The sequence below is a fragment of the Aquarana catesbeiana genome, linkage group LG03 (genome assembly GCF_042186555.1).
Source record: "Aquarana catesbeiana isolate 2022-GZ linkage group LG03, ASM4218655v1, whole genome shotgun sequence".
Classification (NCBI taxonomy): Eukaryota; Metazoa; Chordata; class Amphibia; order Anura; family Ranidae; genus Aquarana; species Aquarana catesbeiana.
Window position 1 is genome coordinate 648,464,268 of NC_133326.1, and position 26,882 is coordinate 648,491,149.

The 26,882-nt window shown below is 44.2% G+C and overlaps 1 protein-coding gene across 3 annotated transcripts in view; it reads right to left on the reverse strand.

The window, feature by feature from the left end:
• Positions 1-6,309: 6,309 nt before the first annotated feature.
• Positions 6,310-26,882, reverse strand: part of LOC141133307 (potassium channel subfamily T member 2-like) — a 411,333-nt gene continuing 390,760 nt past the window's right edge. For all 3 annotated transcript variants that reach the window (XM_073622598.1, XM_073622596.1, XM_073622597.1), the window contains 3 exons: positions 22,239-22,548; positions 17,632-17,716; positions 6,310-12,096 (listed from right to left, as the gene is read on the reverse strand). In XM_073622598.1, the coding sequence (XP_073478699.1) occupies positions 11,985-12,096; positions 17,632-17,716; positions 22,239-22,548 (507 nt within the window). In that variant the 3' untranslated portion in view covers positions 6,310-11,984. The remainder of the gene's footprint in view (positions 12,097-17,631; positions 17,717-22,238; positions 22,549-26,882) is intronic.

Here is a 26,882-nt window from a genome sequence, read left to right on the forward strand (position 1 = left end):
TTTTAGTGTATGTGACAAACTGCACCTCATGATAGCATGACTTAATAACTGAAGATCTCATTGCATTGTTACCCAAGGCCTGTATATTCTTGTCCGGTGTCTACATCTGAGGAAACATCTGTTTGTGGTTTTTATCTCTGTACACTGTAGTGGGATATGAAACAGGCCAGAATTAGCTACTTAGGAACTTGTGGCTGGGCAACAGATGGTCAGCAGACGTTAACAGAAATTAAGAAAGCATTGACCGTTAGCCTGTATTGTATAAGTTAAACTGAAATCACATGATGAAGAAATTACTAATGTATGCTTATGTGTATTAATCTGATTGGCCCCAAGTGGGGCAGGGTCTTGTAAGATATAACATAAAAGAGCCTCCTGCCTATTAAACTTTGTAATCATTTATCACGTACCCCGTGTGTATGTGTATTGATTAACCTAGGCCAAAAGGAAAGGACGAGCACCTAACAGTCGCTAGCAATAATCATGTGTTCTGCCGGTGGGGACGGCTTCCCCTGCCAGGAGAACACAATGGTTTTGCAGGAGGGAATCCTGACACTATGTTGATGGGGGGAATCTAGATATTTTCTTTCCTGCAACCTATGGCTGCTCCGTCTATAGCTGGATTAAGTCTGTGTGTGTGTGGGGGGGGTAAGAAAATATTTGTCCAGGGTCCAATCAATATTAAAGACGGCCCTGTCCATAGTGACACAAGCTTTCTTTACCTTTCTCAAATTACGGATTACTTCAGCTGCAGGCCTCTAGGGTTCTCACTAATGCTGCGTACACACGAGCGGACTTTACGGCAGACGTTACGACGGACTTTGCGAATGAACGGACTTGCCTACACACAATCAACCAAAGTCCGACGGATTCGTACATGATGACGTACGACCGGACTAAAACAAGGAAGTTCATAGCCAATAGCTGCCCTAGCGTCGGTTTTTGTCCGTTGGACTAGCATACAGACGAGCGGACTTTTCGAGTCCATCGGACAGATTTGAAACATGTTTCAAATCTAAGTCCATCAAACTTTTGAGAAAACAAAGTCCGCTGGAGCCCGCACACGATCGAATTGTCCAACGGACTCCGGTACGCCGGACCAAGTATGCCGGAAAGTCCGCTCGTGTGTACGCGGCATAAGTCGTTGTCACTTTACAGCTTCTGGAACACTCCATTCCTCTACTGCCTGAATGGCCTGACTCATCCAGGTCTTAAACTCCTCCTCTCTGGCTGGAGTTGTCAACTCCCCTAAGAAGAACCGGAGTCTCTGGTACCCTTAGTTCACATTGCTGGAGCCATTCTTCACCAAGCTCTCAACTAGCCGACTCATATCCGTGTAGAACTAAGCCGGCCCTAGGCCGCAGAAGGCGCAGAGATGGCGGACTGGCTACGGGGACCGTGGGTCATCTGGTCTGGCTGGTGACAGCAGCACTGCGGTGATGCCCCCTGTATAGCAAGCGGCATTGGACCCGCCTGAGATCGCTGTTTTGCCACATGGTAGGCCGCAGTCCTCTCGCACAACAGCGGAGGGGAGTTTACTTGATGGAACCCGGGAAGCAAAAGAGCTTGGGCCTAGTCTGCTGACCCTTTTTAAAACCTCTCCTAGAATTCCTTCCCTGGAGCAGATGGCATGTTGGGTTGTGTAGTCCAGGGATAGTTCTGTAGATCCAGGATGTCTGTTCAAGAGACTACAGTCCCCACACTGCTCTCTGCTGGGCTCAGGAAGATGATGCAAGTACTTCTTTACTGAAGACTTTACACTGATATTAGAGCACACAAAAAATGGTAAAACCACCTAAAAGGTTCCAGCAGCCAACTACAGAAAAAGTGAGCTTAGTTTGTCTGAAACACATAGCGGAAGGGCTTTATAGCACATCACCTATAAACAACTCCTGCTGTAAAACCTTAAGCCTCTTTTAGCCACTCGACCTAATAGTAAACGAAAAGTCACACTGGAAGTGTGAGACTCAGCACTTAACCTGCTGGCTATGGATCATGGTAAAAGTCTTGATAATATAAAAGTAATAGTCACAGTGGTTATAAAAATTCCTTGATAGGGCCTATAGTCTCTTTCAATATCTGCTGGAGGTGGTAAGGCTGCTTCAACAACAGGTTGGGAGAGAAGCGCCAAGCCCTAGCCACCTATAGTGCAGTATTTGTTTATTAGTAGAGAATAAAACATAAAAGCAGGTCGTGCACTCACAAGGTATCCAGTGCAACAGGCATGTAGGGTTGACAGCTCGTCAGTGCAAGGGAACACAGTGGTCAACAGCGAGAGCCGTGTGTCAGTCTCAGCCGCACCTGCGGGAGTCGGGAGGACGCTGGCTGGTTTTTTCGATGACAGAAGGGATCTGCATCTGTCAGAGCTCGGTACCGCCTGGAAGTGTTCTGGCCAATCGGAATGCGTTTTGATTGGCCAGAACACTTGCAGATCCCTTCTGTCATCGAGAAAACCAGCTACCTTCTTTCTTTCTTTCATTCTTTCTCCCCTCTCCCCTTCTTTCTTTTTCTTTCTCCCTTTCCTTCTTTCTTTCTTTTCTTTCTTTCTTTCTTTCTTTCTTTCTTTCTTTCTTTCTTTCTTTCTTTCTTTCTTTCTTTCTTTCTTTCTTTCTTTCTTTCTTTCTCTCTTTCTTTCTCTCTTTCTTTCTCTCTTTCTTTCTTTTTCTCTCACTCTCATTTTAATATGTCTGTGTACATTTATTTCTAGCAGCTGGTTTGTCCTGCTGGAGGAGTTCCTGGCCTAAGGCTCTCTGCCCCATGGGGCAGACTGCCGGAGCGTGCTGCTTGCTCATCGAGTACCAGCAGCTCCCGCGTGCATGCGTGGGAGTGACATCAACGCAGCTCTGGCCAATCACAGCACCGGAGCCCGCAAACCCGGAAATAACATTCCAGAGACATGTCGCCCATCACAGTGGTGTACGGGGATCGCTGCAACAGCTTTGTTCTAAGGTAAGTATTTCATAATGAGCTAGTATGCAATGCATACTAGCTCATTATCTCTTTGTCTTGCAGGTTGTTTTTTTCTTTGTTGTTGTTTTTTCTAGGGTTTGCAACCACTTTAATTGCTTGTAACACCCTTTTTCTGTAAATATTTAATTTGCACCAATTGAGCTTTTCATTATTAAACCTTATTCTGAAAAAGTGTTAACCTTGTCTTTAATTGTGATAAACAAAGTAAAAAAGAATCCCTGTCTTTTGAAGAGTGCTACTGTAGTATAAATCTCTGAACATACCTGTGTGTGGTGACAGTGTGTGTAGCTTAAAGGGTTAATTGCTTAAATAATTTAACCCAGTGACAATCGCTCTCAGGTTGCTGGCACCTAGATTGGGTCTGGAACGCTGGGAAATCTTTGTGCAGCTGAGAGTGGCATTGTTATGCAAGTGACAGCACGGTGTGAGATGTATTGGATCTAAGGGCAGGGATCTGACGTCTGCGTTCGTCACAGCAAGTGCCCCAGCTGTAATGCTAATCCTCTAGCTTCACTAATATGAGGGGGTATGATATGCATAGAGGTCTAGCAAAATTGACGGTTGCATCTGCACAGTAGCTTCTCACAGATTTATATGGGGTCATTTTCCAGAGCATGGGCACAATTGCAAGGCGAGGATGGAGGTAGTGTAGCTCATCACTTTGGCAGAAATGGGGAAAAAAAAAGGATAGGGGCATGTTGTTTGAAAGTGTATTCATGCTTTAAAGGAAGACAAAACGCTTTAGAACAAAATAAGAATAAGAAAGGCCTTTTGTGTTCATCAGTCTTTATTTAGCAGTATGTGTCACAGTGTTAATGACTGGGATACAGATCCCGTTACATTCTGACTGATGAAACACCTGCACTGCAGTCACCGCTGGCACTGTCTACTTTAGAATTTCAACAGACCTGGTGTTTCTACAATGAATACACACAGCAGGATACCTTGAGAGCTGTACATGGGTAACTCTATAGCTTACATTCCCACAGCACTTGGCACCTGGCAGACACAGGGCACAAAGAGAATGGCAACTTGAAGATTCAACACTGGCACTTAGACTTGGTGATACAGCTGGGACATACGAACAAGACAAATCTAGAACTGGGAACAGCTTGACACTGACAGACAAACATTTCTTAATCTAAAGCCGTACCAAAAGACACTAGAAGTGTGTTCTATGAGAAAGGGGAAAAATAGATGACTTGGGCACGGAAAAAGGAAGGAAGAAGGGAAGAAAGAAAGGACGGAAATGAAGGAACAGAAGAAGGAAGGAAAGGAAGGCAGGGAAAAAGCAAATGAAAAAGGGGAAAAAGTAAGAAAAAGAAGGAAGGAAAAGATGTAAGAAAGGAAAGAAAGCAAAGAACATAAAGAAGAAAGCGAGAAAAAAACAAGAGAGGAAGGAAGGGAAAGAAGGAAGACAATAGAAAAAAAGGAAGGGGAAATGCAAAAAAAGAAAAAGAAGAAAGAAGTGGGGGAAAAACAGAATGTTTGACTCACCAGTAAAATCCATTTTTTAATACAGTACGGGAAACAGGATTTTTAGTCTTTATATGGGTTTATGCACAGCTATGTTCAGGTAATTGGACACTGGCAAAAAGAAAGTTGCAGGAACATCCCCTATATAACCCCACTCCAAGACAGATTCAGCTATGTAGCAAGCAAGCATCCTGTACTATGCGCCAAGAAACAGATTTTGCTGGTAAGCCAAAAATTCTATTTTCTTAGTCGTATAGTACAGAACACAGGATCTATAGTCTTTGGCCATGGGACATCAATAAGCAGATCAATAAGGGGTGGGCAACATGGCAGCTGCTAGCACCTTATGACTGAAACTGGCATCAGAAGCCTGAGCATCCACCCAGTAAATTTTAACAAACGTGTGAACCAGATTTAAATGGGAAAAGGGGAAACCCTATCCTTTAGACTATAAGATTGAATGATGATTTTTTAATCCATGTAGCAATGAGTGAGTGAGAAGCATGGAGTCCCTTGCAGGAACCTTTGAGAAGAAACAAAATGGAGTCCCATTGCCAAAAAGAGGTCGAAGCTGAGAGGTAGACTCTCACAGTGTGTACTACGTCAAGACACTGGAGAGAAATTTCCTTGGGCTGTTTTCAAGCATGTTTGTTATTTTAAAAAGTTTAAAAAATTGCCTTTTGAATTGCTTTAATTTTCTGAAGTTCCACTTCCTGCCTGTTCCCTATTCACTTCAGAGAGAAATTGAGTATAGGTGGGGATAACACAATTCCATTTCTCTTCTTTCACCACCCACATGAAGGCCCAGATATCCCCACAGTCTCCACAGTCTGATTACATCACAAGCTATTGCTTAACCCTGGTGGTATGACTGGATGGTAAGCCTGGCGTGAGCAGCTGCTTCCGATGCAATTGACAACGTTGTCATTTTAATTTGTGGAAAGGTGGAGATGTCTTTTATACCTGTTTGTACTGATTTTCATATTTGGTAATAAAGTGTTTTGTCAAAAATGAATGATCCTATGAAGTAACCACCTTTTTGGGTTAGTTTCAGCCCAATTGTTTTGTATTCCAATGGGTTGCCTAGGTCACACTGACATATCACTGTGTGTTAGTGGACATTTGCTCACGGTAAGCTTGGGTGATTTGATTTTTTTTTACCGAGTTACCAATAGCTATAGGGAAGGTCCTTTACTTGTATTTATTATGGTTTAAAAGGAATATCCCTAATAGATTCGAAAGGTTGGCCTCTGAAGGGCTCAAAGAACCAGGTTAAGGTCCCACGGAGTCACAGGGGAATGAGAATGAAGGGGAATGACAGGCCAAGGGTCTCTGAAAAAGATCGACCACGGCCATGATTTGCCCCTTGATGGTACTCAAGGCCAGATGCTGATCTAGACCAGACTAAAGGAAGGACAGAATACAGAGTATTTCCTTGGATTAAATTTCCTGGTCTTGCACCATGTAAAAAAGGTTTTCTAGGTGTAATGGTACGCTTTATGGAAGTTTACTATCTGTCCTTCATGAGAGTAGGGATGACTAAATTCTCCCCTTGGGGGCCTGGGATTCAATAAACATACTAATAAAACCAGTGACTGAGAAGCAGAAGAGAGGACTGGACTGACTCTTCCCCTGCAAAGGCCCAAGGGTCTAAACTTGGTGACATACCTGAAGAAATGGATTCTGGACAACCGCACTCCAATAAAAGCTTTTATTGTAATGAACAGTCAACGTCCATGAGACAACAGAAGCAGGACAAACATCTGACGCGTTTAACAACATAATTGTTGCTTAGAGCTATGAATAAGCAACGATGATGTGAAACGCGTCAGGTGTTTGTCCTGCTTCTGTTGTCACATGAACGTTGACTATTTATTACAAAAAACGGCTTTTAACAGAGTGCGGCTGTCCAGAATCCATTTCTTAAATATTGCTCGGGCAGTTTGTAGCTGAATCTGTACGCCAGGAGATCAATGTCCAGCATACCTCCACCGGAGGCAAGTTGCTTGGAGCTATGTTCTCCTTATCCAGTTTTGTGAAATAGAAAGGTGGAGAGTAAAGGTGAATCACCCATTAGCCTGGATCCAGGACCTTCAGACGCTGACACCTGAGGGAATCTGCCTGCCGATTTTCCACACCTGGTATGTTGACAGAGGACAGGACTGGAATATGAAGTTCTGCTCAAGCAAGGATCAAGTCCACTTTCTTTTAGGCTGTATGACTTCTGGTGTCTTCTTTATGGTTGCCATTGTAAGCCTGGATTCTTTTTGGGAAGCATCACAGCTGAGAGGTCCAGTGTTGAAGGGACAACTGAAACACCCTGAGCTCCAGAATGTTGATTGGAAGATGGGCTTCTTCCAGTGACTACAGCCACTGCATTAAAAAGGCTATACAGGGTCCTTGCCAGCCCAATAGGCTGGAATCCATCATGAGGACTCATGTTTTTTGGGGGAAAGGGTTTCCCAGACTGTGTTTCAAAGCGTGTTTAAAAATTAGAATTGAAGCTGGAGACCTGAGAGGGAAGAAAGAATCTCAGCAGTAGAAGGTCTACCTGCAGAAATATAAGACTAATTTTTTGGTTAGGAGAGATCTCTTAACCCCTGTATTACCTTGATGTATTTGTCCGAGGGGCCAAGCAGCCATTCTACCATGAAGGGCAGCTGCTTGAGGCATATCATGCATGGGAGTTCCGCTGACCAGCATTTGAGCCAAAGAATCCTTCTGCATATGTATAGAAGAGTATGACAAAGCTATTCACACAGCAGCATAAGGCCACAGGTGAAAGCTCCAGGCGGTAGTGAATGGAGGGATCCGTTAGGATAGATCTAGAGTTTCAGGTAATGCATTTAGTCTAGATAGCTAAGGTGTGGGAGGCTGTCATGAAAGCATGGTTACATAGTGAGACCCCCTCAGAAAAATAGCGCCTTAAGGAGGGCTTCCAACTACGTATCCACTAAGTCTATGAACACGGGATTATCCTCCACAAGGATCTTTAGTGTCTTATTAAGACAAGAAATGGCTGGGTCCACCACAGGGACTGTCCATTTCTAAAGAGAATTCTCCTAAAAATGATATAGTAAAATGTTTAGGAGGAGCAAAATATTAGGCCAGGCAACAGGAGCAAGTAGACTGACAATGTCTTAGCAGATGTGGGCAATTTTAGGGAACTTATGCTGGAGACTTTAGGGTGCACAGACACAAGCTGCTCTTATGCTAAATAAGAGCATACCATGTATGCCAATAACAATAGCAATATTATCCTCATGGTTGGATAAAATCTCAGCAAAAGGCATCTTATAATGATTCAATTCCTCAGAAGAAGAGGGTAGATCTTCCCATCTACCTCCTCCTCAGGCAATGTATCAGCCATATAGGGCCAATTCAAGACTCTGGAGGAGAGACTGAAGGGACTCATTTGTGACCTGTACAATCTGCATCGACCAAAAGGACTGAGATCCTACCCATAAAATCAGGCGTAGTGGCAGGATACTCCTCTCTAAAAAGATATGAGGAAGCGTGAGCGGCCAAAGGGCCGGCAGGATGTCCAGAGGAAGGCAGGGAATCAGGCTGGGCTATCCAAACATAAGGCACTATGGCCCTGTGGAGAGAGACTTTCACCCTATCCCTGGAGCCATGAGCTGGGTCTGAGCTAGTGAAGCCATCTGACCCCTTGCCCCTGCACTTGCCATCTGCCATGTGTAGTGCAAAACATCCCCCAAGGTGTACTAACAACCTTAACTGCTGTGGACTAGTTAAGATAAAGCTTTATGTGCCAGGCATTATAGGCTGCTGAACCCAGAAAAGTGTCTGAAGATCTGTGTGCTATATTACAGGAGTCAGGTGCCGACTGAGAGGATGCCAAGAGGAAGAAAATAGCACACATATGAGCAGTAAAACCACTGCAGTTGAGACCATGCAGGTGCAATAGCAGCTATGTGACACACTTACAGACTTGCAACAGATCGCCAGGGAAAGAATGGCAACAAATTTAAATGGCTGGTGCTTCCACTCGATGACTGCAGCACACTGTTTAAAGTGTTGCACTCTGTTGCAGCTAAAGACATAGAAAGCACTAACACCCTGGGGCAAAGAAGAGTACAAGCCGTTTAACTTACCGTGGTAGCTTTCTTCACAATCGGGGCAAGATGTTGGGAGCCAGCCCAATCTTGTCTTTGCTGTCCACAATAGGCATACCCCCAAAGGGGTCTGAATCAGGGACAAGGCACTGCTACTCGTAGAGCACAGTCCTGCACCTGTATAGAACCTTGCACCAGTGCCATCTTAAGAGCATTATAGGCCCCCGGGCAATACAGTGCACTGGGGCCCTGTCTACACAATCACGCACGAGAATAAAAATGCAAATTATCAATAAGGCTATATTTATTGGTACTTCCAACAAAATCAGTGTTTAAACATTAACACAACGTTTGGACAATATAACATGAGCTTGAAAATCAAGAAAACAAATTGAAAAACAAGAAATTACAGATTGAAATGGGACAGCCAGTACAAAAGCATTAATTATGTGTAAGTGGGAGATATTTGTAATCTGGCGGTGCAGGGGACTTCTGGTCACTGACCTGTGGGTCCTGCTGGGAGCTGGCTGCGGACCTGTGAGTCCTGCTGGGATCTGGCCACTGACATCTGGGTCATGCTGGGAGCGAACAATAGCCTATGGGTCCTGCTGGCCATGGTCTGTGGGTCCTGCTGGGAGCCGACCATGGCATTGTGGTCCTGCTGTCCTGTAGGCCGTGGACAGCTCTCAGGAGGATTCACAGGCCATGGGCAAGGTAAATGAGGTGTATAGGGGCAGATCGATGGGATGATTGATCCTATGGAGATGTCAGGGTCTCTCACCTCAGCTTGCTCGGCAGACTCGGGCCTCAGCAGTAGCAGGACACGTCCTCTCTTTCTCCTTCTCCATGACTTCCTCCAGTCCTGGGGGGTGGTTGATGATGTTGCTCCTGGCCGGGGGTCACATCTACTCCACAGTACTGTTACTGTACCACCAGCCAGCAGCGGGGCGCCCAGGCAAGCCATGTCACGTGGTGTTTTTACACAGTGTCCAGCCAAGCAGAGGCACTGGGGCAGGCAAAATATCCTGGATTCCGACCGCGGTGATGGGAGTTGTAGCACGTGGTAGGCTGGCTGCGCTGCTGTCCTCAGACTGACTCCCTCCCGGGAGCAGGGAGCTTAAGCACGCAGCCGCCGCCGCGGACTACAACACTCGTAAACAACAGCGGCGGCTGGCAGCCATCACGCAACGTCACCTGACAGACTGCTACTCAATAATGCATCATTCAGCGATCAGCAGGCGGAATCTCGGACAGCCGCGGCGCGGCTCTGGCCGGCGGCCATTGTTTCGGTTATACAAAAACAGTACAGCACTTAATTTGGGGGGGCACATGGGGGGCACAGAGTAAATATGGGGGGGTCTTGGCCCCATCAAGCCCCACACTGGTGATGCCATTGCACAGCACTGGCACAATGCGGCAGAATGATGCTTGGCTGGTGGGGCCCCCCAGGCAAGTGGGGCCCCCGGGCAACTGCCCAGCATGCCCATGCGAAAAGATGGCCCTGCCTTGCACCTAACTTAAGATAATGTATAATGTGCCAAGGTGAGTGCCCATGCAGGATCCAGTGCTTGAATCAACGTTACAGGACAGTCCCACATCTTCTCCACATAAAACAGAGAAGCTTTTTTTTGCCAGTGTACAATCACCTGAAGGTTGCTGCATATAACTCATGGTTAAAGTCTAAAAATCATGTGTCCTGTACTGTACGACTAAGTAAAAGGGAAAATAGAAAGGGAGAGAGGGAAGAAAGGATGGGATAAAGAAATAGGGGGAGGAAAGGAAATAGGAAGGATGGAAGGAGAAGGTAAGAAAGAGAGGAAGGTAAGTAGAGAACGGAGTACAGAAAGGATCTTTTTTTTTATCTTTCCTTTTTTTTTCTTGTTCTAGCTTTTTTTTCTACAATTCTCCATCTCTCTCCCACCGTTGCCCCACTGCCTTTACTCCCTAATCCTTCTTTCTATAGACAAAACCCTTTTTCTTTTCCTTCACTTGTACAATACCATTAACAGTGCATCATGTTACCTAACAAAATATAAGGAGAAAATATGTGTACATGTAGTTATGATATCTGACTGTATTCAAAGAAAACCTCCATAACAGTGTTATACTCAATCGCTACCCCCAGCAGATGCTGCAACGCATCCCATAACCACTTCCAACATGGACTACCATCCCCATATTGCAAATTCTATCAAAATATAACAATCTTTCTTATTGCAGAAGTGTAAAAATATAGGTATATCATTAAGTAGGGAAGGATGAGATGCACAATCTTTCTGCACCACCAAACTCCAAAACATGGAACAATTTATCCTATGGTATTTAGCATCAAAATGAATTACATATACTATAATAATCTGGACCTATATACAAGAAATGGCTCAATTTAGGATCAGTTCCTTTATGGTAGGATACACCTGGGCTTTAAGTGCTGGGTTTATCTCAAATAAACAGGGTGGATATGTAACATAAATCTGTGAAATATTTCACATGATTAAACCCCGATCTTTGATAGCTAAGTTATACAAGTTGGCTTAATGAATGTTTTTGTGCAAAGATACTAATGAAATAATTAATTTTAATTAGTCTATGTTGCCTTCATTGTCTTCCTCAAACCTATCAATAAAACATAAAATCCAAGTCTGCCAGGTCTTACAATTATAATTATTTGGCATTATTTGGCATTCACAACCAGCACTCTGATTATCTGATTGGCTAATGGGTGCTCCACCCTCACCTACTTTAGAAACAAGGTAAACAGAGTTAGAGCTGTATAGACTGAACAAAAGGTGATCAAATGCTATTCAGAACTACCTTTAAGTCAGTTGCTAAATCTACCACTAGCACATAAAAAAAAGGTAACACAACACCACTTGTACAAAGGTCAGCATACCAACCTGGACCATTCATGTCTAGACCATGGCCTTGTCTTTGGGATAAAGATATATGGGCCCATATGAAAGATTTTACACCACTGAGGCTAAAAAAGGCAAGACCTGTTCAGTTCTCATATTGAGTCTGATAAATTCAGACTTTGAATTGTAAAACCTGTTTTAGTAGGACCTAAAATTATATACTTTATGGGTTTGACATGATATACTCTATGGCTACCGTAGTGCAACTTTAGACCTGAGCAAATGGAAATAATTACTTGGCATGTCTGAGATTGGCTAATCATTATACATAACTAGTCAAATTCTACCTCCCTTATCTTGCTCCATACCATAGCCTTCCTGATAGTCTTCATCAAGGAGCTGACAACACAGGAGAAGTTAGAGAACGAAATATAAGGCGCTAAAGCAAGCCGTGGAATATATGCAGCAAGAAGCCGTGTACATAGGTTTCCCATGTTTGGTCGGGAGGTAGCGATGGAATCAAGATGAACACGGAATCCTTGGCTCACAGGAGGCTTTGCTTCCTCACATCTTCTTATACTATTCTCTTCATCACCCTGATTAAGGTTCATAGATGAGTGCTATTCTTGGTATTATAAACAGGAACCTCAGTTCGCGTGACGCTCGCCTTTCTGGCATTGCCGGGAGCGAGAGTCAGTGGATCAGGACGGATCAGGTAGCTGTGAAAATAATGTGAAGAATATTATTAAACATCTATCCCAGCCAACAGATTAATCCAGTTAGTCATTAAAGCTATCTAGCAAACAATGAAGCTGAACTAAAGACCAAAATCTCACTTAAATTGGTTTACCCTCATCTACAATCTCTGTTCCCTACTACAACCAGAATTCAAAGATCACCTCACAGGACCATTGGGAGTATACTTCCTGAAGTCCAATCATATTCAAACTTCAAAATGCAGGTTTGCGGCGCAGGGCACAGCAGGGGGTCCGGTGCGTCCCCTCGTTCACCATTTCAGGTCCGCATTAGGTCCGAATTTTTGCCTGAATTCGGACCTGAAACAGAGCCAAAGATGCACAGGACCCTTCTGCTGTGTGCTCCACGGTTGACCTGGAGATGTGTGAACTGGCTCCATTGAGAGCCGGTCACACTCTCCTGTCATGCGAATTGGATGCAGGGAAAAACAAAAACACACACTCATGAGCACACTGTTGACCGTGTAAAGAGAGAATGAGCAAATAAACTCTCTGTCATGAGAATTTCACACAATGAAAGTTCATAAATTACAGTTCCAGGAGCAAGTATACAGTAGCCTTGGGGGGGTAGGGTGTTGGCTTTGGACGGCTGCAGGCTCTGGTAAGAGCTAGAAGGGACTCTGTTAAGAAGCAGAACAGAAAGAGAGCAAGGGGAAACCTGCATCCAAGCATAAGTGTGAACCCAGTCTTAATCTGATTGGTGTGATGAAAATAAGACTATGACTATTGGCTAATTCTAGAAGTAGAATGGATAGGTAGGAGCCCATGATTCTTCGAGAAGGGCCCTCTGCAACAAAAAGTGAACTAAGAAGATCAATTTGTTTTGAATTAGTTAGTGATACACCCTGATCAGTCTGATTCTTCCAGGTTTAGACTATCCATTGGTGCATGTGAGTCAGCAATGCACTGAACATTTAAAAAGTTCCCCTGCACTCAATCCAGCTAGCCAGGACAATGAACCTAACAATAGCATAGAGGTTTTTTTGAACATATTTGAAAATATACATGAAGCCACAGTGCCACACAAGAGCACCTCTTCAATGTGAAATCCCTGACTCTATATTGTGTTTAAATAGTTAAATGACATGTTTATCACCCTCATCACTCTCCATCCTTAAACAATCCCCCTATGTACCCACAGCAGATGACAGATGGTGGAAGGGAGAAGAGAAGTCAGCAGCACTGTGGGGTGGGGCAGCACACAGGGGGATGGGGAGGGTGATGGGGGGATTACTAGAACAGATCCCCCTGTGGCTCCCCCAGCAGCAGCTGAAAGGTGGCATGAGGAAAATGAGAAGCCTGCTGCGCTGCAGGGAGAGGCACAGGGGGATCGGTTTCAGGGGTCACCCCCTCTTGTCTACAATCCCCTTCCCTCTGCCTGTCAGCTGCCTGGGTCCCCCTGTTGAAGTGATGGGTGACCAGGTCCCATACAACGGGGTCGGTGCTACCCCGCCTTATCAGTGGCTCTGGTTCCAGTTATCCAGAGACACAATGCGTTCTAATTACCACCACCTGCTACAGCTGCAGAGAGCTGGCTAGAGATGGAGGACTTATTCGTCAGCCACCGAGGGACCACTCAGGATCAGAACCGGAGTCAGAGAGGCCTCTGGCCACCATCTAGTTTAGCTAGCTGAGCACTCCAAAGCAAAGGCCCCACCACCAACAGACTACCTACATTGTCCCACTGGCTAGTGGTCAGGTAGGGCATCTCTGCAGTAGGTAGGCTGTACTGCTATTCCAAAGTCATTCATATTACCGTACTGTGTATAATAAGGTACCTGCATTGCTGTAATATTTAGTGAAAACTATTGTCTAACTAACCCATTCTCTTTCAGGGCTTTGTCTTAAAAAAAAAAGTTTATTCAAAATGTATTACAGGTGTGTCAGTGCTTTCAGGTCCAGGTAAGGGTGGGTCATCGCAGCTGCAAGGCAGAAAAAACCTAATGCAATTCAGTGGCTTCTTGGAGGGTGAGCGCTACAATAGCCTCAAAGTACAACATATAAGACAACAAAATGAAGCTCAAGGAGACAAGAAAAAATTTGTCAGCAGAAAAAAAAGGAGGCAAAGACAAGCAGACAATGAAATCAAAGAAATTAAAGACATTCCAAGACCAGATGACAGAGTTTTTTTTAAGAGATCTTGAAGATACTAAGAAACAACATAACCTTATGCAAAAGACATAATATTGGAATCGGAAGATGTCACCAGAAAGCTGAGAGATGAAAAAAGAAAAGGATTCAGAAAGGCAAAAGGCAATCTGGAATAGGAAAAGGCTCGATGTTGCATATAATATTTTTTTTTACAAGTAGACTTAGTCTTTTTTATTAGTTTAAATAGAGAACGTGCTAAATGAAACCAGTCTGGCTTTTCCATCTGCACAGCACTCAGTACCACCTACAGGTGACGCTAATTGGTTGCCTTCAGATAATGTTTTAAATGATTAGAGAGTCATCAATGAGAGTAGGTATCTTTTAAAATGGGTCATGTAGGTGGGAATTAGGAACCATTGGCCATGAGACAGGGGGAGCTGGTGGCCTGAGTTGTTAGACTCAGATAAGGCAGAGAATGGCAAATATGTTTGTGATGGACCCTATACTCAAGAGGAGTATGTCCGTCATATAAGCTTCCCTTGCCCGGTACCAGCACGATCCAAGATCCCTTAGCCCACCCAGTCACTTGTCGAGACATCAGTGCAGGGTGGTAACATAAGACTGTTCATTCAAACACAGGCACAAAGAGATATACACTCAGGGATCAATCCCCCCTTCTTTGCATAATGACACAGGGCGGGGTAAACTACATTCAGTAACAAGAGACACACACAGGTTCCTCCCAAGGCAGACAGAAACAATAGAACAATGGGATACAGCCACTTAACAATAAGCGCATTAAAAAAAACCCACCCCACCTCAAACCATATAGGTCTATAAGACACTCCTAGAATATTCTAGCAGTCTGAAAGGTGGAATTACAGTGCCTTGAAAAAGTATTCATACCCCTTGAAATGTTCCACATTTTGTCATGTTACAACCCAAAATGTAAATGTATTTTATTGAGATTTTATGTGATATACCAACACAAAGTGGCACGTAATTGTGAAGTGGAAGAAAAATGATAAATGGTTTTAATTTTTTTTTTTACAAAAAAATATCTGAAAAGTGTGGCATGCATTTGTATTCATCCCCATTTACTCTGATACCCCTAACTAAAATGTAGTGAAATCAATTGCCTTCAGAAGTCATCTAATTAGTAAATAGAGTCAATCTGTGTGTAATTTAAACTCAGTATAAATACAGCAGTTCTGTGAAGCCCTCAGGGGTTTGTTAAAGAACCTTAGAGAACAAACAGCAGCATGAAGGCCAAGGAACACACCAGACAGGTCAGGGATAAAGTTGTGGAGAAGTTTAAAGCAGAGTTAGGTTATAAAAAAATATCCCAAGCATTGAGCATTTCACGGAGCACTGTTCAATTTATCATCCAAAAATGGAAAGAGTATGGCACAACTGCAAACCTACCAACACATGGCCGTCCACCTAAACAGACAGGCCTGACAAGGAGAGCATTAATCAGATAAGCAGCCAAGAGGCCCATAGTAACTCTGAAGGAGCTGCAGAGATCCACAGCTCAGGTGGGAGAATCAGTTCATAGGACATCTATTAGTCGTGCATTCCACAAATCTGGCCTTTATGGAAGAGTGGCAAGAAGAAAGCCATTGTTGAAAAAAATCCATAAGAAGTCCTATTTGCAGTTTGCGAGAAGCCATGTGGGGGACAGAGCAAACATGTGGAAGAAGGTGCTCTGGTCAGACGAGACAAAAATTGAACTTTTTGGCCTAAAAGCAAAATGCTATGTGTGTCCGAAAATTAACACTGCACATCACCGTGAACACACAATCCCCACCGTGAAACATGGTGGTGGCAGCATCGTGATGTGGGGACGCTTTTCTTCAGCAGGAACAGGGAAGCTGATCAGAGTTGATGGGAAGATGGATGGAGCTGGGGCGGAGGTTCATCTTCCAGCAGGTCAACGACCCTAAACATCCTGCCAGAGCTACAATGGAATGGTTTAGATCAAAGCATATTCATATGTTAGAATTGCCCAGTCAAAATCCAGACCTAAATCCAAATGAGAATCTGTGGCAAGACTTGAAAATTGCTGTTCACAGACGCTCTCCATCCAATCTGACAGAGCTTGAGCTATTTTGCAAAGAAGAATGGGCAAAAATGTCACTCTTTAGATGTGCAAATCTGGTAGAGACATACCCAAAAAGATTTGCAGCTGTGATTGCAGCAAAAGGTGGTTTTACAAAGTACTGACTCAGGGGGGCTGAATACAAATGCACGCCACACTTTTCACATATTTATTTGTGAAAAATTCTGAAAACCATTTATCATTTCCTTCCACTTCACAATGATGTGCCACTTTATGTTGGTCTATCACATAAAATCCCACTAAAATACATTTATGTTTTGGTTGTAACATGACAAAATGTGGAAAATGTCAAGGAGTATGAATACTTTTTCAAGGAACTGTATTTATCTTCATATATTTCCTGAGGGAGATTGTTCAGAAATATTACTGTCCCAAGTGAAAGAACCCCTTCATTCTTTCAACACAAACCACACATATAGAACCCAGGTTAACAGGGGTAAAACTAAATGCTGAGTCTGGTTTGGTTGTGCTGAGAGTCTGGTTAGTGCAGAGTCAACTGTGGTTCTCGGTCACCCTGTGCCCCTAATAGACAAAGGGAGACCTACACATAAGAGGGGCCAGGGGAGCTGGACAAATAGTTTCCCGACCTCTCTAGGTAAGCTGGGTTCTACAAGCCCCCCACCCAAAGTGACTCCCATCACAATGTTCATCTATGTAGTTCAGCAATGTCTCCAATTTAAAATATCTACTAAAAAGACTGAACGTAAAACTCAGATGCTGGATGACCCAGCTACAAGTAAACAGACGGCACTTCCTTTGCGGAAATAACTTTACTACCTGAAACAATGAAAAAATTGTATTTGCTTGAAGCAGGGTTGTTCACCATCTGAAGTCTGAATGGAGAATTAGGTAGGTAATGAAACACTGAATCACAAATGGACATATTAACCCTACCACCAATTTGTGATCTGTGGGGAGGTTGATAAAGGCTTTCACACTATACTACACATCAGGGTGATATGGACACAAAAGAAATCTCTCTCTACTAGATGGCCACTAGGTCATGGGAAACAGACACAGAATACCATCAAATGCTAGAAAGTACATGGCAAGCTACCAGATACTCGTCATAGCTGTCTTCTTCTATCCCATGGATTCTGATACTTAAATGTATGGTTGGCCAGCATTTACAGTATATTGCACTCCTTCTACTGAATGGCTAACCACATGGTTTCCATCCCCAACTTCAGTAGCACCTGGTACACAGCATCACCCAATGATATACTTAGCTAAAGCCTAAAAATTAACTGCACAGTGATAAACTAAGAGAAGATTATGAGACTTACACAACATCATTAAGTTCCAGCTTTGTATCCGGAGGAGGATTTATTAGTATATAAGATACTGAATTATCTGTATCCATTATGTCCACTACAAGAAAGAGAGAAACAGTAGTTAAAAAAATAATAATAAATAATAATAAAGTATATATATATATATATATATATATATATATATATATATATATATATATATATATATATATATATATATATATATATATACACACACACATACACACACACACAATATATACACATTAGGAAAAAAAAGCTCCCTCTGTCTGGGTCGCCCTGTGGTGGGAGGGACAGACTACATGTTACATAGCTCCTTCCATCCCTGTCACCCTCTGGCGGCAGAAGAAACAGACTTCATGTTGATTGCTCCTCCATCTCTGTGTCACCCTGTGATAGGAAGAACAGACTCCATGTCACATAGCTCCTTCTGTCTGTGTCAGCCTGTGGTGGGAGGGACAGACTTCATGTCACATAGTTCCTCCTGGGTGGTGTTACCCTGTGGTGGAAGGGCCGGACTTTGTGTCATATAGCTCCTCCTGGGTGGTGTCACCCTGTGGTGGAAGGGACAAACTCCATGTCACATAGCTTCTCTTGTCCCTGTCACCCTCTGGTAGGAGGAACAGACTTCACATCCCATGTTTCCTCCATCTCTGGGTCATCCTACGGTGGGAGGGATAGTTTGGGCAGCACTTTACAACATTAGGGAGGACAGTACAGTTACAATACAATTCAATACAGAAGGAATCAGAGGGCCCTGCTCGTTAGAGCTTACAATCTAGAAGGGAGGGTCAAGTGGAACCAAACGTAATAGCTGTGGGGGATGATCAGATGGAGAAAATGAAAATACAGTTGTTAGGTGTGGGTAGGATAGGCTTCTCTGAAGAGGAGGATCACCTAAAAGCTAATAGAGTAGGAGATAATGGGACAGATTGCGGTAAGGATGTCCATAGGATTGGACAGGCTCTGGAAAAGTCCTGGAGGCGAGCATGGGAGGAGGTGTTGAGGGAGCTAGAGAGCAGGAGGTTTTGAGAAGAATGAAGAGAATGATTAGGTTGGTATTTTGAAACTAGGTCAGTGATGTAGCTGGGGGCAGAGTTGTGGGTGGCTTTGTAAGTAGCTGTTAGTAATTTGAATTTATTTGTTGGGCGGAAGCCAGTGGAGGGATTAACAGAGAGGAGAAGTAGACACAGAGCAATTGGTAAGGTGGATAAGTCTGGCAGCAGCTTTCATGATGGATTGAAGGGGGGATAGACTATGTAGAGGTAAGCCGATGAGGAGGGAGTTGCAGTAGTCGAGGCGCGAGATAACCATGGAGTGAATTAAGAACTTTGCTGTGTCATTGGTTAGAAAGGGGCGTATTTTGGTGATGTTGCGGAGGTTGAGGCGGCAAGATTAATAGCTCTGAACCAAGCTATCATTGGACAGTTTAGATCACATATACAGCATACAGAGCTGTTCCGAGTGGCTCTCTACCTTGTGATCGTTGTGATAAGCAATCACAGTAATCACAAATGTAAACAGACTAGTGTTTACATTATAAACCTCTCCCCTTGTAGGCAGGTGCAGTCTCTTTTTTCCACTGTAGGTGGCACTCATCTGCAGCAGCAATGCACGAGAGGAGAACATGGTTCCTCTATGGTTTCCTGGGTCAGGGATCCGGTTGGATGCTGTTGGCCTATGTGACTCTGGCAGCCATCTTGTGTCAGGCAGAGCCTATTTAAGGTTTTGCCTCCTGGGTTTAGCGCACATGTGGACAGCATAGGGAGAGGTTATCTGTCTGTCAGGGATACCAATATCGGCAGGGAGAGATTCCATACGAGAAGGGAAAGTTTAGAGACACGCCACTCTTCTCAGAAATCTCCTCATTTGGGCTTGAATGGCGAGGCCGCATTCTGTCCCTCAAAACAGACGCTGTCAGCTCAGCTAAGACATGCTCCGCTACACGCTGTGACAATTGTGAGTGCTCCCAATTGGGCTGCCTTCCACCGGGTTATTTGAACTGTTTATCTTTGTTTAATACAAGTTCTGCATTACTTCTGGACCCAGTGTGTGTTATTGCCACCGCACTATGCCGCACTCACCCACACTCATCCTCTTACAATAGAGAAAAGGGAGGAAAGAGGAACTAATAAATAAACAAGGCAGTAGTTCATTAGTAGAAAATCAAAGGCAGCAGCATTCAGAGTTCTTTTGATACTGGGATCATTTTTAACCCTTTTGCCACCCTCCTCTTCTGTATATCTGCTCTCCATTCTGTCTTTTAAGCAGCCATATATTAACCCCTTTTCCTCCCTTATTCTGCCCATTAACCCCTTCAATGCCATTCTCCCATTGCATGTGCTCTGTACATTAACCCCTTCACCTCTTCCTCCCTCTGTGTATGACCTGCACTGTATCTAGTACACCATTATGAAACCCAATATTTTAATGCCAGCATGTTTCCTCATTTTCAGAAAGTTGTGGAAAAACCAAGTTCCTGTTGGAGTGTCTACTTTCCAAAAAAGGGTAATTTGGGAAATGTTTGTACTGTTCTGTCATTTTTATTTGATATGTTTTAAAATAGAAAGTAAGGGAAACAGATTTTTATGAATCTTTGGTCTTTTATCCTTTATACAGTATCGGCTGGTGCTCGACATTTTGAGGGGGGGCTAACCAACGCATATTCCCGCGGAAGACAGACGGGAAGGCGGCGACCTTCCCCCAACCCCCCCCCTTCATGGGAGATGGACGGGTATGCGGCGATCTGGCCCGCCCTGTCCCACCCACCCGTGGAAGACGGACGGGAAGGCTGCGATCAGCCCCCCCCCGGAGGACAGACGATCAGAGGCCTCCTTACCTTAGGAGGCAGATGACAAGGATAGGGTCAAGAAGACAATAGCAAATCTTAATTTGCTATTGTCACACAGCTGAGTGGGATCAGGGTGCAGTGCTCAGCGCCCGGAGCCCACCCTTTTTTGAAGCCAATTAGAGCCTCAGGCTCTATCCATGTGCTTAAAAAGCAAAAAAAAAAACAAAACATTGAAATCCATGCGTCCGTCGCTCCGCATGTAGATTAGGGGCCGGGCGCATGGATTAGGGGGGTGGCGCTCCTGTGTCCCATATGGACGGGCCTTTATATAATACAAATATAACAGTGATTATAAAATGCTACTAATAGAAAGCTCTATCGGTCTAAAAGAAAATATCAAATTATTTTGCTACAGTGTTGCATGATTGAGTATTTGTCAGTCAAACCATCACAACGGGAAAAATGGCCTGCTAATGAAGGGGGTAATATAGGCTAGTAAGGTAAAGGAGACCAACTAGGTAGTAGACGAGTTGCCATGCATAGGTCATACATTTGTGTTAGTGTAGCACCCTGTACCAATAGGTAGGTGCTAGTAATAGGATTTTTACTAGGAGACTGTCAGCACAGGCAAATTTAGGCAGGCCTATGCTGTGAGCTAGGCCTCTCTGTTTTGATCTGGGGGCTGGGAGTGGTTAGTGTAGCAGTGGGTGTGACCACCTGTGCTCCAGTTCTGAGGCGCCTCCCCTGCTCCTAGGGAGAATGTTCTGGAAGAGGGGCAGGGCCTGGAACTGGAGTGGCAGGCAGCTCATATGGGAGCCCTGACCAATCCCCAACTGGAATTGGCAGGGGGCGGGCCTCCCATATAAGCTGAGGTAACATGCCACTGGGGGGAGTTGTCAGCTGGATGAAGTGGAGAATGGAATACTAGACAGCAGCAGGAGGGCACAGGATTTGCAAGCTGGGTTAGCTGGGAACAGTAGTCCATCGCCCAAAATGTGCTTTAAACTACTAGGCCTCTGGGGAGAGGTGCTGCAGGCCTCTGGCCTAGTAGCAGCGTGCAACCAGAGCCAGCTTGAGGAACTATTCAGAGTGGGTCCTTCTTGCTTACAGAAGAAGATGTGACATTACATTTCTCTAATAACTACAGTATAAGTTTGTGCAGGAGGAGAGGGTTTCTGGGAACATCACCATTACACGGTCAAGAGTGATGTCCCCATCCTTACAGGGTTATGGGTTAGGAAAGACTGTGGCTGTTTACAAATGCACATCATTCCTTCAGGCTCAAACTAAGTGCTAATCAGAAAGATCTCTAAAATATGGTGGCAAAGTGAACTATCCTATTGGCATCCCATATATCCCTTTCCCCAACCAAGTTGTACCCCCCCAAATAAACAAAAACAAAACAAAGCAAATGACTGTTCATTGTCTCTGCAAGTGATATATGGGAGTCTGGCAGCGGGGTGATTTGGTGGATGTTAGTAACTAGTGGCAACTAAACCGCTTCATTAGTATACATGTTCTAAAATAATTGATATTGTCCCCTTAAAGTACTTTAATTTGGTATATTCTAATGCATACCATAAAAGCCCTAGGAGTGCATCTTTTGTATTTAGAGTTCATGCACATCGTTCACCGCCCAGAACAGTGTATTTCTGCAGAGGGTACAGCCAGGTGTTTCCAATTAGCCACAGACTGTACAAATACTGTACTTAACCTTGGGGTAGAGGTATCAGACTCCAATGTCACACAGCTCCCACTTGTTTGTATCCAGTTTCCATGGTTAATATAGATAATTTGTGTCTCTTACTGTACTCTGCTGTGGAAAGACCCAGATGCTTCATCCTGGTCTTCACCAACGCATTGAGCTCCTGCCGTTCTGACCGCCTGTAGAGGCTCATTCTCTGCTGGCTGATCCTTTCAGAAGCTGATTTCCCAGGTTGCTTTGCTCCTTTGCGACTTAGTCTTCTGGCCCATTGCATACTCTTCCGGCGCAGTAATGGGTGATCAGACTGGTCACTAGAGGTGGAGTTGCGGTGTGGGCCTCGGCTTTGGATTGTGTCTCCCCAACGAGTCTCTCTTGTGTCTTCATAGTCCTCCACACTTATAGAGACCTGTGACTGTAATAATGGAGAAGTTTGATGTATGAGAGCATTCGTTCACTTTCATAGGTCGATTCTGCCATTCATCAAGGCATTCAGCAGCAAGATCAATTCCCAATAAGTCATACAGGCACACAAACAGGGAAGAGCTAAAGTGGCACCAGAGGGGGGAGGAAGCAGATAATTACATTTTTAAATTTAAATTTAAAAATTTAAAGTTTGCCTAAAAGTGATAGTTACAGGTGGAGCCTAGTGTGCTAAAGAAGCCCTGGCTTCTTATATGTCATAATTCATGACTCCACCTGGGAATTGCGCGTGTTTACACCCACCTTTGTGTGTTCAAGCACCTCCTATTACAGTCTCTATATTATAAAATAAACTTTCAGGGAAAGGAAGAACCCATCACCATAAGCACAGGAGGTGTGCAGACCTGGAAGCCTAGAGATCTCTCCAAAAAATGTTCTTCAAAATATATATATAGAACTGATAGGTGGTTTCAAACCCAACCCAGAACTGCTGTATGTAGTGGGGCCAACCCTGCACTGCATGGCGAAAATGCTCCTTTGGCTTTAAGTGGTGGAGAAGGAATAAATATGCTTAGATACAGTATTTCGAAACCAGTGAGACTGTTTTGATGTTAAATTTTGAAAGCCTGATGTCAGAAGGTGGCGACGGCCATCTTGGTACACCCCACACTGCTCAGCATCAAACTTATAGTTATAGGGCGCCAACAGACATTTTAGAACACCCTCACTCGGTCGCGGTATTATGTCAGATTAGCAAACCCGTTTGCTCACTTTATTACTATAATGAGTGTGAAATTCAAGACTTGGCTGGGATGTCCGCTGCCACCTTCTGTCTGCAGGTATTCTGTCACATTAGCAAATCTGCTAGCGGTGGAACGCATGTGCAGTGAGTATTTTTGGTCAGTCAGCTTCCGTTCGTTGATCTGACGGGTTCGCTAATCTGACAGAACACCAGCGGCGTGGGAAGGAAGAGGGGGCCAAACTTCTGAGTGATCTCACCACGGCGAGATCTCTCGAAAGTGGGGACGGGTACCTGTCAGAAACAGGTACCCGCTCCCCCCCGAAAAGTGCCAAATGTGGCACCGGAGGGGGAGGAGGCAGATAATTCAATTTTGTAATTTAAAGGGCCAGGTCGCCTAAAACTGATAGTTACAGGTGGAGCCTGGTGTGCTAAAGAAGCCCTGGCTTCTTATATGTCATAATTCATGACTGCACCTGGGAATTGCGTGTGTTTACACCCACCTTTGTGTGTTCAAGCACCTCCTGTTACAGTCTCTATATTATAAAATAAACTTTCAGGGAAAGGGAGAACCCATCATAATTAGCACAGGAGGTGTGCAGACCTGGAAGCCTAGAGATCTCTCCAAAAAATGTTCTTCAAAATATATATATAGAACGGATAGGTGGTTTCAAACCCAATTCAGAACTGCTGTATGTAGTGGGGCCAACCCTGCACTGCATGGTGAAAATGCTCCTTTGGCTTTAAGTGGTGGAGAAGGAATAAAAACAAATACTTACCTGATTCCTTGCTCCCCTGGCAGCTGGCGCTCTTCTCTGCTGTCTGAGGCTCTGAGTTTTGGGTGGGCCTTCACCGTCCTCCCATACAATGCAGGACTGCTGGTCCTGTATTGTATGTGATGACAAAGTGAAGTAAAGCAGCAATGGAAGACTAGTTGTATGAAGAGAAGAAGCCTGCAGGAGCGAGGAATAAGGTAAGTATTTTTACTTATTTCCTCCCCTAGCCATGCAAGCGTTTAACCCATGTAGTGCTTTCTGTTTGGGTGGACTAACCCTTTAACTTTTGTCATGATGTACCAGTTAGTTTTTTTTCCCCATTCATCAATCAGCAGGGGCAATGGGGCAGATGGGTTCACCATACTCCCTCCCCTGCATTCTACATATATATATGTATATAAAAAGTCACAAAGTAATTTATAGTTTTTTTTTATATTTTTTAGTTTTTTTATATATAAAACATTACATATGTAAAAAAATTATCTATAAATAAAGACAATTTCCTTAATCAAACATAAAATCACCTGATTAGATAAGGAAACTCATAATTAACTAGCAGTCCACTAGAGGGAGCTCGTATTTTACTCAAAATGATTCAAATATAGAAATTCATTGAGTTTACCTAGCGCTCCCTCTAGTGGACTACTAGGTAATTATGAATTTCCTAATCTAATCAGGTGATTTTATGTTTGATAGTTAGATGAGTTTTCAAATGTGATCATGTGTAGTAATATTATGTTTGCTGTCTATCCTTTTTCTATATATATTTACATTTTGATTTTTTATATGTGGAATTTTTCTTTTTCTATATATGATTTTTTTTTTTTGTTATATAGTGGATAATATCTATATATCTAGATATTATAAAATCAATAGATTTTATTTTCACAAACATTTCACAGAGTTTCTTGCTCATCTTATGTTTCCACATATGATTTATACACGTTTTACTATCTGTGTAAATATTTGTCTTCTAGCCCTGCCTCATTGGCTATTTCTTTTCTGCTGGTTGTGACATTGTTATCAAGAATAAAGGATATATGGGCTTTTAATTCTTCTTTTGGAAAACACAGGTAACAATTAAAAAAAAAAAAAAAAAAAAACTGACAGGGGTTCGAACCCTTCCTCATTCAATCCAACCCCCCCCCCCAAAAAAAAGATTCTTTGGAAACATTTTGGGGTATGAGAAAAGTTTTTGAGAAAAATTACTTGTTTACAAAATTTACTGACAGAAACAAAGAAAACCTTTTTTTTTTCAAAATTTTCGGTCTTTTTTATTTTCTTTTAGGAAAAAATAAAAAACCCAGCAGTGATTAAATACCTCCAAAATAAAGCTCTATTTGTGTAAAAAGAATTATAAATATTAGGGATGCACCGAAATTTCGGCCGCCGAAACATATCGGCCAAAAATGGCCCTTTCGGCAAAAAGACAAAAGATCATTTTTGCCGATACCGAAAGGGGCGGAGCCTGGGCGGGGCTCCACCGCGCCCCTGGTGCCGCCTTTCAGGGGGGCTTCCTATATCGTAGGAGAGAGGAGAGCTGCCGCCTGTTTGATTACAGCGCCGGGAACATCACGGCATGCAGCGAGGAACACACAGCTATTGAAATGAAAGCTGTGATGTTCCCGGCGCTGTAATCAAACAGGCGGCGGCGGCTCTCCTCTCCCTTCACTGGCTGCAATGGGGACACAGGCTGCACTACTGGGGACACTGGCTGCAATGGGGACACTGGCTGCAATGGGGACACAGGCTGCACTACTGGGGACACTGGCTGCAATGGGGACACTGGCTGCACTACTGGGGACACTGGCTGCAATGGGGACACTGGCTGCACTACTGGGGACACTGGCTGCAATGGGGACACAGGCTGCACTACTGGGGACATTGGCTGCAATGGGGACACAGGCTGCACTGCTGGGGACACAGGCTGCAATGGGGACACAGGCTGCACTACTGGGGACATTGGCTGCAATGGGGACACAGGCTGCACTACTGGGGACACAGGCTGCAATGGGGACACTGGCTGCACTACTGGGGACATTGGCTGCAATGGGGACACAGGCTCCACTACTGGGGACACTGACTGCAATGGGGACACAGGCTGCAATGGGGACACAGGCTGCACTACTGGGGACATCGGCTGCAATGGGGACACAGGCTGCACTACTGGGGACACAGGCTGCACTACTGGGGACACAGGCTGCACTACTGGGGACACTGGCTGCACTACCGGGGACACTGGCTGGCTGCATCTGACGGGCACTGGTGAGGCTGCATTGATCTCTTGTATCATGTCCGCAGTCTCTGACTCTCTGACCATGTCCCCAGTCTCTGACCATCTCCTGTACCATGTCCCCAGTCTCTGACCATCTCCTGTACCATGTCCCCAGTCTCTGACCATCTCCTGTACCATGTCTGCAGTCTCTGACCATCTCCTGTATCATGTCTGCAGTCTCTGACCATCTCCTGTACTATCTCTGCAGTCTCTGACCATCTCTTGTACCATGTCCTCAGTCTCTGACCAGCTCCTGTATCATGTCTGCAGTCTCTGACCATCTCCTGTACCATCTCTGCAGTCTCTGACCATCTCTTGTACCATGTCCTCAGTCTCTGACCAGCTCCTGTACCATCTCTGCAGTCTCTGATCATCTCCTGTACCATCTCTGCAGTCTCTGACCATCTCCTGTACCATGTCCCAAGTCTCTGACCATCTCCTGTATAAAAATATTTTTAAAAACAGTCACTTTCGGTATCGGTTTTGTTTCGGTATCGGTTTCGGTTTTCGGGATCAAGGAAGATTTATTTTCAGTA